The sequence below is a fragment of the Athene noctua genome, chromosome 1, assembly GCF_965140245.1.
Source record: "Athene noctua chromosome 1, bAthNoc1.hap1.1, whole genome shotgun sequence".
Classification (NCBI taxonomy): domain Eukaryota; kingdom Metazoa; phylum Chordata; class Aves; order Strigiformes; family Strigidae; genus Athene; species Athene noctua.
The window spans coordinates 30,931,643-30,946,740 of NC_134037.1; the positions used below are offsets into that span (position 1 = coordinate 30,931,643).

At 37.9% G+C, this 15,098-nt stretch overlaps 1 protein-coding gene across 1 annotated transcript in view; it reads right to left on the reverse strand.

Moving 5' to 3' along the window:
- EYS (eyes shut homolog) overlaps positions 1–15,098 on the reverse strand; it is a 1,054,063-nt gene that overhangs the window by 18,347 nt on the left and 1,020,618 nt on the right. The window contains exon 46 of the mRNA XM_074895818.1: positions 8,217–8,389. Within this exon, the coding sequence (XP_074751919.1) occupies positions 8,217–8,389 (173 nt within the window). The remainder of the gene's footprint in view (positions 1–8,216; positions 8,390–15,098) is intronic.

Sequence of the window (15,098 nt, forward strand, 5' to 3'; positions counted from 1 at the left end):
TTGTCTCTAAATTGGAGAGACATGGACTTGATGGGTGGACCACTTGGTGCATAAGGAATTGGCTGGATGGTCGCACTCAAAGAGTTGCAGTCAACAGCTCGATGTCTGACTGGAAAGCAGTGATGAGTGACATTCCTCAGGGGTTAGTATTGAGACCAGCGCTGTTTAACATCTTTGCTGGCAACATGGACAGCGGGATTGAGTGCACCCTCAGCAAGTTTGCTGATGACACCAAGCTGTGTGGTGCGGTCGACACACTGGAGGGAAGGGATGTCATCCAGAGGGACCTTGACAGGCTTGAGAGGTGGCCTATGCAAACCTCATCAACAAGGCCAAGTACAAGGTCCTGCACATGGGTTGAGGCAATTCCATGCACAAATATAGGCTGGGTGATGCGTGAATTGAGAGCAGTCCTGCAGAGAAGGACTTGGGGCCAGTAGCAGATGGAAAACTGACTATAAGCCAGCAATGTGCTCTCTCAGTCCAGAAAGTCAACTGTATCCTGGGCTGCATCAAGAGAAGTGTGACCAGCAGGTCAAGGGAGGGGATTCTTCCCTGCTACTCTGCTCTCGTGAAACCCCACCTGGAGTACTGTGTCCAGCTCTGGGGTCTCAATATTACAAGGACATGGACATGCTGAAGCGAGTCCAAAGGAGGGCCACAAAGATGATCAGAGGGCTGGAGCACCTTTCCTATGAACACAGTTTTAGAGTGGGAGTTGTTCAGCCTAGAGAAGAGAAGGCTCTGGAGAGACTTCCAGTACTTAAAGGGGGCCTACTGGAAAGGTGGGGAGAGACGCTTTATCAGGGGGTATAGTGACAGGATGAGGGGTAATGGTTTTAAACTGAAAGAGGGTAGCTTTAGATCAGATATAAGGAAGAAATTTACGGTGAGGGGGGGTGAGATACCAGAACAGGTTGCCCAGAGAAGCTGTGGATGCCCCCTCCCTGGAAGTGTTCAACACCTGGTTGACTGGGGCTTCAAGCAACCTGATGTAGTGGAAGGTGTCCCCTCCCATGGCAGTAGGGTTGTAACTAGATGATTTCTAAGATCACTTCCAACCCAAACCATTCCATGATGCTATTTGCATCATGATAATGAAAGTGAATGCTTAATCACTAGGCAATTAGGAAAGTGTGATACAAACATAATCTAAAAATGTTTAATCCATGCCTGGCTTTAGTAGTAAGCGTATTCTAGGTACTGAAATGCTCTGAAGATGCTTTGTGATGAAACTTGCAAGAAGAAATACCTGGTCTGAGATTCCCTCACTGGGACCATTTCTGTACTTGGAAGCCTTCAGTTGTCTAAAGACTAGGTCATTGAACAGGACCGTGAGTATCTCAGTGCAGCCTTATAAAGCAATTGATAAAGAGTTAAGTATCCAAAACTTTGTTAATCTAGTTTCAAATTGAGATCTTACTTTACTCATATCTTGGGCTGGATTTAGTCTGACAACAGTTCAAGTGTTCTTGAGGAGGACTGGAGTATTTATGACTGATATTCTGCATAGTATTTATGAGAGTAATTAAGTCAGGGAAACAGATTACTATAAAATTGGAGGGATTAATTTTGGCATTAAGATACTTATATTTAGCTGTCTACACATATTATTTATAGGCATGAAAATACCCATTATAGTCAACTATGATGGAGGACAGGATTCAGTTGCTTAAACATGTTTGTCACTTGCCACCGAGATGCTTTAGCATATTCAGCCCATCCACATGGGCCTGGCTAGTATAACGGCAAACACAAGACCTGCTGCAGTTGGCAGCTTGAGGCTGTGAGGTATATATGGCAGCATGTAACCATGTCCTATTTTCAGGCAACTGAATAACATCACGATACAACACAGTCAGCAGATCTAGGATGAGATTCACCTTACCCTGAAGTAGCCTCCTCCAAGGCTTCATTCAACTTCCTAAACTTAGGTACCTACTGCTGTTTTTTTCACAACCTCTATTGCCTTCCTTCATGTGCCATTCCAGCATGGCAGAGGTGTTCAACAGGTCCAGTGCCATATTTATGAACCCTCTCTGGATGCTTTTGGATATAAGTTTGAATGCCAGGGAATCTCAAACAGCACTAAGCATCTACATTTAGAAAAGCTTATAAGTTAAATAGCTTCACTGACTCTACTGACTAGATGTTCATTAACCACAATGGATACTCATAGGCTGAACTTGCATGTAGACACTAAATCTAGGTGCCTTGCCTTTAAAACCAGTTCCTACCTTTGACACAGTTTCTGATACTGAACACCTACACAGAGTAAGGCTACTAGCGTATTTTCAGCAAATCATTCATGCTCATAGAGGAAGTCTGAAAATAATTCCAGAGTCATCCTGCTAAGTGATAGCTGGCTGTATCTTGTTATTATTCCATTGAGTAACTGGAGGGAATGGTAAGTGCATGATTTTATCGTGTCATCACATCACTCATGGCTGACCCTGTGTGGAGGGCATTACTGCTGTACTGCATATCAATTCCTTCATTTTGTCATGCATGACTCCCACTTGAGTTTATATATGATTAGTCCATGGCATGCATTTAAGTAGGCAACTCGCTTTATTCTACTTGACATTTAAAATTATACAGATAAATATTACAAAGGCATGTTTTCCTGTGCCTACCATGAATATTAGGTTTACTGAATTGTCATTGATAAATGTGAAAGCTTAAATTGCTTTTTAGATACAACTTTAACAGCACCGTTTATCCTTATAGGACATGACTGCTATAGTCACTATTCAAAGATTTTCTCATGTTGTCACAAACTTTCAAAATATGATAAAGGAAACAGAAAGCTTGATGGGACCAGTGTTTCCTAAATGGCTAAGTGAACGCAATAGTCCCAGTGACTCAAAACAACAAGCTAGTAAGTGCCTGTAGTTGTCCGTTAAATGGTTAAACATAGAAACACAAGTTTCCAAATAACAACTATGAAGGAGTTTTTGGGTTAAGCCGAAAGTCTAACTGCATTGTCAGATAAATCCAACATATGCATGCATGCATGAGTGCTTGTATGTATGTGTCATGTAAAAGTCTTGAGCTAAATGATACTGTGAATTAATTTGTCTTACAATAGCAGTCAAAATAACTCAGTGTTCTAGAATATTTAGAAAGGAAAAGATATTTATAGTAAAAATTATTTCAAAAGTCAGTTTCTTACATTTTTCATTCATACATCACGCCTATGCGGATGGATTAAATACTTACAGAATTGTCATTGCTTTTTTTTTTTTTTTTTTCTTTTCTGTCTGTTTATCAGGTATTTTTAAATAAATGCTGTTTTTTTGTATTAGAATAATGGAATTTGACATCAGAATAATACCTGGAAAGTTGACCTGAGCTGATAAACACGGCCAAAGGAAGCTGTTTGCCATTTGTTTAACAAGGGATTGGCTTTATTGTTTGACAAGTATCTCATTAAATTGAAGATAGAATAATGAAAATCTCTTTAAATTTACTTTCATTTCTTCAAGAGCTGTACATTGACAGGCAGTATTTGTAGCTGTGGAATTCAGAGACTAATATATAGTTGAAGAAAGCTATTTATTAACTTATTTATTTGTGGAAAGGGCAGCAGCATTCCATTATGGTGTCTTGAAGTCAAGAAAAATTATTTTGATATATTTTATGAAAGTATGTGGCACAAACTAATCCTTCTAAAGAAAACTTCTGAATAATTTAAAATTTATAGAAATTTTGTGATGAAAACCGTGCTTATTTCAGCCACTGGCAATTCTTCTCCAATACTGCCATCTATAGAATCTTTCAAATATTACATTGTTGTTCCCTTAAATATGAATATTATCAGGTGTGTGAAATCTCACAATTAACTAATCTGGAATTATATCTTTTATATATATATATTATTTTTATATAAAAATATGGAATTATATCTTTTTATATATATTATCTTTTTCATTCCTCTGCAAAATCGAGTAAATTATCTAGGACATAAATTTCATATGCTTAGTATCTAAAGGAATTCTAGCTTATGTGTTGATGTATCTCAATGTTTAAGAGAATGTCAGTGGAAATTCACTGAATCAAAGTTATTTTTGTTCAAGTTGTCTATTGCCTTAAGTGATACTGTTTATGTCAAGATGAGAAACTTAATTTAATCTATTAAAACAAATATCAAGAAAAAGAAAATATATAAGCCACAGACGTTTGGATGGTAGAAGACTAATTCAGGTAGATAACATATATAGTTGTTACATTAAACTTTTCTCTAAGCCTTGATTATTGGCCACTGCTAGAGACAGGATTACTGACCTCACACAGGGACACTGTTTTTATAAGAGGAATAAACTGCTGAGATACAATTTAGTAGAGATTAGAATATAATTGCAAACAGTCATTTTGGATAACATGTCTGAAATTTTAATGTTCACATGTCTTAATAACTACTAGTTATGAAAAAGATATTGTGTTCACACATATAATAATGATGACTTATAAATCAAACTATCTGCAGCAAAAGGTTTATAGACTGTTTTTTTCCCAGGAAGAATCACCCTTAACATTCAATCTTGGCCGCTTTTTCTCACAGTAATAATCACACTGAAGACAATAGGTTTACCATATACTTGCAGAAGAGCTGAAACACTGAGGTTTCTAAGGAGAAATCTCCTTAGAGATTCTCCCTCTTCAAAAATTCTTTGAGATGTCTAATTACAAAGGTACCCATTGGGCCAAAGGGAATAAGCTGGCATTTGGTGTTCAAAGCTACACAGTAGACTCCCCAGACAAAGCGGGAGCTGGAACCTCTTGCTGGTTTTGAGCATTGTATGTTACTGAAATAACTAGACTAAATTACATGCTGATCTGGGCTGAAGATTCACTTCTTAATTGGAAGACAGTTTAGAGTTTTCTGATACTTTAGTTGCAGACTTTAATGGACAAAAGATTCTATTAACATCATATTTTGATGTTCTGGAAACCGTAACTACTTTTTTAAAAAAACCTAGATAAACTACTTCCCCTGTATTCCTAATCCTTGTGGTTAAGGGAGTGCTAAGAGTTAACACTGTGGCAGATATTGGCAATGTTCAATTACCATTTATGCAGTTCAGGATTTGGGCTTGGTTTGCTTTGTTACTGTTACAGGTGTGACCTTTTCAAACCAGTGGAACAGAATTATCTGTTGCTTCATGTGTCATGAACAATCTTAGAAGTGGTCTGAGTCTGGATGGCAATGTTAACACTAAGTAAAAAAGACCTGCATAAGTTTTCCATTTCCTTCCCATTTCATTACAACTACTTTAATTTCTGGCAGTATAAATTAATAAATTTTTGTTCACATCAGTGTTACTTTTAGTTACCTTCAGAGTGTTAATGGGTTCAGACAACACACTGCACCCAAGAAGTGGACCTTTAAATTATTCTAGAATTAATGTATTACTCTGTCTTGTTGAAAAGCCTTTGTTCCTTGGACCCATTCAGATCTAATTTCTAACCTTCTCCTTTCTTCCTAGTGCTCCTTGTGGATGCTTGCCTTTCCAAAGTAGGTCTTAAATTTCATAGGCATCTTCCTACTGCAGTTCAGCTACCAGTGTGCTGCCTACCTGCTAAACCCCTTGATCTTTCTCCTAGAAAAGCAAATCCTGCCACTTGTTTTGCCAGGTTGAAATATACAATGAAGTATTTGCACTCACAGTGTCAGACCAAAAAATAGCTGTGTACTACTTGGTGAATATGAATTGTTCATGTACAGCCTATAGGAAACACAGGGTAATTGAAACGGCTACTCTCTCTTCAACAAGTGGATTGCCTTCTAAGTTCCTCTAAAAAATTATTTAATACACATCTCACTGCAACCTCCTGAGAATTTTGCTTGGTATTTACACTTTGGCAATGAGCACTGTGAATTTCAAGCCATATGAGCCATTAAAGCTATGTTCTTTAACTGGCCTTGCTCTGCCTGGGTTTACTCTCTTTCTAACTTAGTTTTCCAGCCAATGAACACTTGCAGATCTGACTTCTAAAGCTTAACCATAATGTACCATATCTCTGTGCTGACAGTCACTGCATCCTTGGTGGCTTGGGTTGCTGCTCTAAGCAGGATACATCAGATTACTTTTTAAGAACAGTTACATCATCATCATCTGTGCATATGCATTCATCTCTTATTTAGGTAGTTCGTAAAGAACCACAAACATTTTTAGTGTTTGCTAGGCAAGTTAGTGCTTGATTATTCTCAGTTTATGTTTAAGTACCCTTAACACTTGTGTTCAGAGTACTCTTCCTTATTACTGTGGTTCTACCCCTACTGCCCCATTTACTCAGTTGTTCTCTTGTAAATACAGTACAACAGTATGAATTGCCAGTTGCTATTATTTGGCAAAGCCCTATTTGTTCTTACTCTTTGTTATTCTCCTTGCTTTTTTGCCTCATAAATCTCTTCTGTCTTCTTCTCACACTTTTTTCTTTTTTCCTTGCACTTTCATTAGTCTCCATCATTTAATTTCCCTTTGTTCTCTCCTGGTCCCTTGGGCTGTTCATTGCTCTCTGTCTTTTTTTTTCTTTTGGCTCCAATAACCACCATCAATCCAGAGATGAGATATTCAATCTTGATAAGCAGCTGTTTTTTAGCAATTTGCCATCCACTAAAAGTGCAAACTGCGCTTTGAAAAATCTCATGATAATTCATTATTCTGCCAGAGTAAGGTGAAATGCAGGGCAAAGAGTTTGGTCAGGACCATAGTCCCTATTCATAAAAAGAAAGCTTTTAAATAAAACAGACAGCAACCCTCTAATGTGTTTACCAGGTGGAGGAATTACTATAAGGATGATAATCTACAAGAAATACAATTTTCTGTTGCTCAGATATAAGCTATTTGTACTGGTAATATTGTCCATCACAAGAAGATCCAAATCTGTTCTGAAACCAGGACACAGGAGGGTTTACCTGATTAATTACCTGCTTTATGTACAGCACATGTTCTGGTGATCAGTGTCCTGAATCCAGATGGCATTACTTTTGAAAACCTCACTTGAAATGAGAATTCAAAGTTGAAAAGTTCATACAAAGAGCCCTGAAAAACTGTTGCAACAGAGGCAATAGAACAAGCACATTCTTACATGGAATAAAGAAGTTAACAATGACTTTCCAGAAGCTATATTCTCTTTGATTTCAGCCTACCAATTGCAAGTGCTTTCTATAATGGGGATTTTAAAACCATATACATCTATAGGGTGAGGACTGCAAATCAGGTTGAATGCAGTTCAGCTTGTCAGTTTTGTGCTTAAAAGTCGCTCTGTAGGCACATAACAGGGGAGGCTGGACTTCGGAAGGCAGTTTGGAAAAGGAGATACTTGACAGTAACTGGAGTTCTCCAAAAGTTGTATAGAACAAAAGGCTTTCTTGAAGGAAAACAACCTTGTGCAATATTAACTTGAATCTAAGTGTTGTGGAATATAGGATGTGGACTGCACTACATCTCCTCGCACACAGAGGTGCTTCAGACACAGGAAAAGGCCCTGAGCTTGTAGCACCTGTGTATCCACATTGTTGAATATTCATTTGTGCAATCTCAGAGAGGAAGACAGACAGATAAAGGATTCCTATACATGAAGGTAAGAAATGCAAAACAGGCAAACTGAGGATGTATTCTGAGGGTGACATGTCAGAGAAAACCAGGCAGAATAGACACTTGAAGATTATTACAGTGATTTTTGTATCTTTTATCCTCATTCTCAGTGCATCCCTACCCAATAGCCAGTGAAGTCAACAGGAACCTCTCCATTTAGTGTCAGTAGAAATTGGATAAGGCCCCAGATGCTTCCTACTTCTGAAGAGTACTCAGAAATGTACTATTGAGCTCTTAAGTGAATTTCTAAACATACTTCATTATGCTGAGCCTGGGAATCAAACTAAGCACTATAACACTGTTCTGCAGTGCTTTCTGTCCCCTCGGTATCTGACAATGCCTCACTGCCCATGAATTTGGTTGAATGATTAGAAAAAATTGAAGGAACAGATGGTGTTAAAAATAAACAGAGTCACAAAACAACATCTAACGATTCATTGCTTTAAATTACTTGATTTTTGTAACAGAAAGAACACCACATTCTTAAATTATATCTACTTTGTACTTTGTGTGTCTATGTCACATTTAATTGATATTTTACAAAATACTGGGGTTTCCTGCCTAGGCATTATCACATAACTGCATGTACGGTGTACTATCCATTTGACATACCTTGTTCACAATAGGTACCGGTTGTTCCAAGCGGACAGTGACATGTGTAGCCATTAGGCAGTGGCACACAGGTACTGCCTTGCTTACACAGATGTGGAGGATTGTGCTCAGGTTCACATACTGACACTGTTTCTGTACAAAATGCACCTTTCCATCCAGCGAGGCATTCACAGCTACGGTGGGTAAGTAAGTGAAAGGAAAGAATGCAACATTATTAACAAAGGAAATCAACACATCAGTAGCAATGTAATCAAGATTTTGAAGTTTGCATATTATATTTAGTCATCTGATCCAAACTAGTTAACAGAAAAATGTAGTAACAAAGTTTCTTATTTAACTTTTTGATATGTATATTTTATTGTAAACAAAAACTGTACTTAATAGGAATTCTTTTGAATCTTAGCATTAAAAGATCAGCATCTGTAAAAAAAAAAAAAAAAACCCAAACAAGGCAGCTTGTGGCTTTTTGTGTTTTGCTCTGCAAATAATTCAAAGGGGCCCTGTCTTCATAAACTAGGAGTCGTCAAAGTGGACATTAAAAGGGAAAGAAAAGCAGTGAAGAGCAGCCATAAAAATAAAACCAGATGTCAGTATAAGGGAACTGTTAATAATTCCAAATTTCAGCTAGTAACAGGAGTCTGTCAGCAACTGCCTTTCCCTTAGCCATTATTCATTTGATAAATTCTTATAATTGGTACATCAGAGGTAGGTTTGGTGAAGCACTTGATGGAAATGAGTATAGTGGATTTGACCATGAGAGAGGTGGCAATCTGAGTGTTACGTATCTATGATTGTAAATCTAAACTGGCTGAATCATTGGACTTGTTAGTGTCCACTACTCTTTATGACTTTCTTTCCTCCAGGTCAGGAGAATATAACAAATAAATTCACACTACCCTGTAAATTTAAAATTAGTATGGGTTCTATAGAAATTTTTAAATACGGAATACATGTGGCATTGATGTTAGCAATGTCCTCCTTACTAAAAAGTTTCCAAATAGTTGAAATATGTTAGGCCTATTTGTATTTTTAGAATTTAGTGACACTTTATGATAAAAATTTTTTTCTCCTGAATAAAAGCACTTATTGATTTTTCCCTGGAAGTTTTCTCTCTCAAGGCTAAGAATGAAACCTCATATTTTTTGATTGATTCTTAGCCCATGTCTTTTTGTATATGTGCAAAATCTTGACTTTTTCTTCACACTCACTGAGCTACACTTTCTCCATTAATCAGCTCACTGTTTCTGGGCAAAACATAATGAGGAGTCTGTGAAACTGCTGTTTCACCGAACTTTCAGATCAGACAACAACATGTAAACAAAGCACAGCCAACAAGCCCTTCAGAGTGATAAGCAGTTATTTGGAATTAAGGGGAAAAGAGGACAGGACCTTGCAAAAATAAAAGCACCTCAATTCATCAAAGTCAGCATCAGAATGCTTTCTGTCTCAGCTATAAATGTTATGCTTTGATGCATGAAAGCTACTGAAAAGGGGAATTAATTTAAATCCCTGAGTGCAAATGTTTATTTCTTGGGCTGTGAAGCAGGCTGTTTGGAGCTGAAGCTACTGCTGTCGGGCAGCATACAGTGTCTGCATATGTCTGTTTAAGTTTCTTTTCATTATTTTAGGACCTAATAAAAGTTAGATTTTAAAATTAGTTGAAAATTATTTGCACAGAGCTGAACATGTTTGCTGTGGCCTGCAGTGGTGAAAGTCTATGAACAAATGTAACCTCTTCTACTTAACACTCCTAAGGAAGTTGGAGTGGAGTCAAGAGGTTTAGATCCAAAATTTCCTAATCTTTAGAGAGATAAAGAAAGAGACAGCATTTCAAATCCTTTCCATCAAGCGGCCTGCCATGCTGGTCTAGTTTTCTCTATATTTTCTCAGTTGTGGTTGCTCGTTGTTTTTCCAGACCAGGAAAACCCAATGGCTTGCAACATCATTAGTGCCTTGACTCTCGGGGTTTTAAAGACCCATTTAGAATCATAGAATATCTGAAGTTATAAGGGACCCATGAGGATCGTGTCATGGTTTTGGCTGGGGTAATTTTCTTCCTAGCAGCTAGTCTGGGGCTATGTTTTGGATTTGTGCTGAAAACAGTGTTGATAGCTCTGCTGAGCAGTGCTTACACAGAGTCAAGGCCTTTTCTGCTTCTCACAGCACCCCACCAGCGAGTGGGCTGGGGGTGCACAAGAAGGTGGGAGGGGACACAGCTGGGACAGCTGACCCCAACTGACCAAAGGGATATTCCACACCATATGACATCACGCTCAGCATATAAAGCTGGGGGAAAAAGAAGGAAGGGGGAAAATCTGGAGTTATGGAAGTGTTACACATGGTGTAGCCCTGCTGTCCTGGAGATGGTTTGAACACCTGCCTGCCCATGGGAAGCAGTGAATGAATTCCTTGTTTTGCTTTCCTTGTGTGTACCTTTGCTTTACCTATTAAACTCTCTTTATCTCAGCCCATGAGTTTTCTCACTTTTACTTTTCTGATTTTCTCCCCCATCCCAACACAGGGGAGTGAGCACACGGCTGTGTAGTGCTTATCTGTCAGCTGGGGTTAAAGCACAACAATCATCAAGTCTGTCACAAACTGTTCAGAAACAAGAAACTTCATAAAGAAGATGTCTCAAACAACTCAAGTGGGATGCCCTGCGGGGGAGAAGCAGAGCGAGCTCTGCAGAGGTGGGGCATTTCTCTCCCCCTCCCTCCTGTGGTTGCCCAAAGACAGAACTTGACTAATTGTGCAGGTACAAGCCAGAAAAAAGGAGAACTTTCTGGAACAACCTATTGCTCATGCATAAAAAATACTAAAGCATAGGCATGCATAAAGGCAACACCCCACGTGTCTTTGTCAACCCACCAGCTAAAGACCAAGCTGGCTACTCTCCCACAGGATCCAAGGGCAGTGATTCCCTTTTTCCTAGCCCCTCCTCCTCTCTTTGCTCTTTCCTCTTTTTGCTCTCTCTCTCTTTCTTACATACATTTATTTATATAAGTGTTGTACAAATTGAATTGCAGTCAGTTGATCGTTGACAGGTTATTAGGAAAACAGTCTCATTGTCAAAGTGCCTTTATTCATCCCAGGATGGTTATCAGCTGATTGTTGCCAAACTGTCTCCATTCACTTACTAAAGTGGTCAGTTAATACAAGTCACTAGCACAATTGTTCCTTGGAGTCATTATCAGGAATTCAAAAGATTCACCCCCCCTCATAACCCACCACATGGGACAAGACAAAGTCCAACTCCCTGCTCCTTGCAGGACTACCTAAAACTAAATCAACAACTAAGCATCATTCAGATGCTCCTTGAATTTCTTCAGATATAAGAGGTGAGATTCATCCTGAAATCAAGACACCTCATTTTATGTTATGTTAGGTGCCCAGATGGCCTCCAGTTGCCTTCCTAGAGATATCCAAGAGAGGCAGCTTGAGACCAGGGAGACAAGATTCTGACCATTGAATGCTCAAGTTTAGGCAATGGGATCCTTGAGTAGGTGTCTGAGCTCATGTGCTAATCAATGGTGATCCACCTGAAGGAGTCAGGGGAACTGGAGAACTATCCATCCCACAAACCAATCATGCATGACTCTAATGATGAGGTGCTGCATTCAATTGCCTCAACACAGGCATTTAGTGCCATCTGACATGTCATGGTGTGCCTGAGAGATCTGTTTGAAACTAGCAGATAAAAGAACTGCAGAAGACTTGTGCTCTGCTGGACACCTTTTGAAGACCAGAAAAGGTATCCCAGGATCTGTGCCATTAGAATGCTGATGTTTAGACAACTAGAAAGACCTGGACCTCCACTGACTGTGATAGGATCTTACACATTTAGCTCATCTGGAGACACTCTAAGTTTATATGTTTTAGGAGCTAAATCTCACTGCAAGATACTTTCCTATTTTTAGGGGTTTTGAAGAACATGAAATAAATTGATTCTTCTCTATATTTTTGAGTTCTCAGGAGCAACTGCCAAAATGTCTCTTCTTTTTTCAATAGCATATTTTTATGTAGGGAAATGATAGTAAGGCTTTCATATACAACTTTAATAGTGTGGCTGAGAAGAAGCTGGATAATATTGAATCCCCTAGTTTTGCAAAGGACTCTTAATAGGGTGCACTTCAGAGCATAATACATGGCAAAGTCACCCAGTTCAGGAAGAAAGAACTCTCAAATTCACAGCTCCCAGAGAAATACAAAAAAAGATCACTTCCAGTTCTGGAAAATTTCAGATACCGCTTCAAGTTCTATAATCTTTGTATTTAGGAAGTTCAAATATGGTTTAATTTAATGTCTTTTTCTTGTTTGTTTCTTGTCAAATGCTTAACAGTGTCACCCAGTGTTCATAGAATGGCTTTCTAGGCTCAAAGTCCCTTACCAATGCCAAACTGAGCTCTCAGGTAAGCAATACAGTTCCTACACACATAAGGACAACAATCTGTTGACTAAAGACCAAACCCTGAAATTTATTATATTCAAATTCAGGCAACATTTAAAAAAAAAAAAAAAAGAAAAGTGTTTTCATTTTATAAACTATGTAAACAATATGTTACATACATTGAATGTTACTACACAAAATCCTAATCAAACCAGAAGCATTTCTTGAACCCTATAGGGAAATAACTAAAGGTCCTAAAGGATTTTTCTGAAACAGTCAGAAAATTTGCTTATATCCAATGTGGTTTCCTAAATAAAACACAGAGCATTTTTACATTAAACCTAGAAAATATAATGTTTAAAATGTCATGCTCAGTGTTAACAAACCTGCAACTTCCTATAGTTATGTAAATGTGGTGTCAAATCAAACAAATAACCTTATACCGGTAAAGCAGGGATTCAGCTCTGCAAATTCAGGCATCTGAATCTAGGTGTCTACATGTAAGATAGGCATATACTCAACGGAGATTAGAGGCTCAATTAATTTACCTATTGAGTGAGACCAGGCAGATGTTTATTGTCATCTGAAACTTCCTAGAGTATCTCATGTGGCCTCCAACTACTATTCCAGAAGGAACTGTCACATTCGTCAACATCATATGGGCATCTCAGATACTGCAGGACATCTCAAATTCATATTGACATGTATTGGCCACATAAGGCTACCCAAACTACTGAAGATTTCTGGGCACAGTTCTTCAATTTGTATTATATTGGGACTGAAAGATGCTGAGCAATGAAGGACATCTCTATATAAAAGTGGCTTTAAATTCAGGCAGTGGAAATCTAGATCATTAATGAAAAAGTCTATTTTTGGGTTAGAAGGTAAAAATGGAGTCTGAACAAATTAATATTAGAAGGAAATTAACTATAAGCAAAGAGAACTACAGAATGCTGCAAAAGTGTCCCATTTAATAAGCCAAATTGGATGACAATTCTTATATATTTTCCACACAGAAAAGTAGAAACTTTTATTGTTTATGAACCACAACAATTAAAGAGAGAAACACCTTTTCCCTTACAAACTATAAAAGGATGTCCTCGCATTAAATATTGGTTCCATCCTTGCATTGTAAATTGGTTCTAATTCAATCTAACCTAATAATGAAACTACAGCAGCTCTTTTTATTGGGCATCCCTTTACCATATAGGAGTATGATTTAATTTCCTAAATCTAAGTGACTAGTGCTATTTGAAAGCTACAGAGTACTGAGAAATCCATATGAGGCTTGGAGATATGACAGAAAACTTATGCAAGTCCTAAGCTCTTCTGAAGCAGCAGCTGAAGGCCAACTGGTCTAAACCTAACCCAGGGTTATCTAGTGACACTATATGCTTACATTGAGCAAACTGAATCTTTCTCATTACGTCTGATATTCTGTTCAAAGTGAATACAAGTCATATTTTCTTCTCTTACTTCAGCAACAAGTAATAGCCATAAAGCCTCATAGACGATCTTGTTATATGTAATTTTTTATTTTGTATGATTCTGCATCATAAATAATGGAGGATATTATTGTCCCTTAAACATAGAATTCTTCATTTTATTATTCACATATTTTCTCTTTATTTTGTTAATACTTTGTTTTATTTTGTTAGCAGTTGCTCTGCTGCTGACCAGAATGTAAAATTTAATTAATATTTCTTCTTCTATTTAAATCAAAGCATTATCCCTATAGCAACTGAATCTACAGTTTGACAGTATTTCACACTTTCTGGCAGGGTGTTGAAAGCAAGACATAAAAATAGCTCAAAGCAGCAACTAAAACCTCTGGAGAGATCTCATTTCAGGAGAAAAAATATTTGAACAACAAATCCAGTTCCCTCAAGGATTCTGCTCTTCAAAGGAACACAGATAATTTGAAAATAGAAAGAAGTTCCCCATGAGAAAACGTGAGACAGTATTCATAGCTACTATACATTGACAAAAATGATATGCATGCTACAGCCACACCTCTCCAGCAATATTTCACTTTTTTGTGAAAGAAAAAATGTGGCCATTATTGGTACATGCATATATACAAAGTCTGTGAAGACCTAGCTGTCCTGAAATATGACGAGAAGAATATAATTCAATAGTAGTTCACTACGAATTAAAATCAAGCAAACAAAACACAGAAAAAACAAATTACACCCTTCCTCCAATTTTAGAACAGTTCCTAAACAAATCCAGAATACAAATGATGAAACTATAATGATGAAAAAGAACTTGGCCTATAATATCAAGCTTCCAATGTAGCTATGTCACCAACTGCCACCTTAGCCTGTCACCTGCTTTCCAAACCTTCTCTAGATCTTGCTGGTGGTGGCTCTGTGTACCTTATACACATGAATATTTACCCAGCATGGCTGGGTAAGTTGCTGAAGCAAGGATTTAGGGTGGTGTAGGTGGGCAGATGGTAGTGGCATGCTTCAGGCTATGTATCTTTTTTTTTT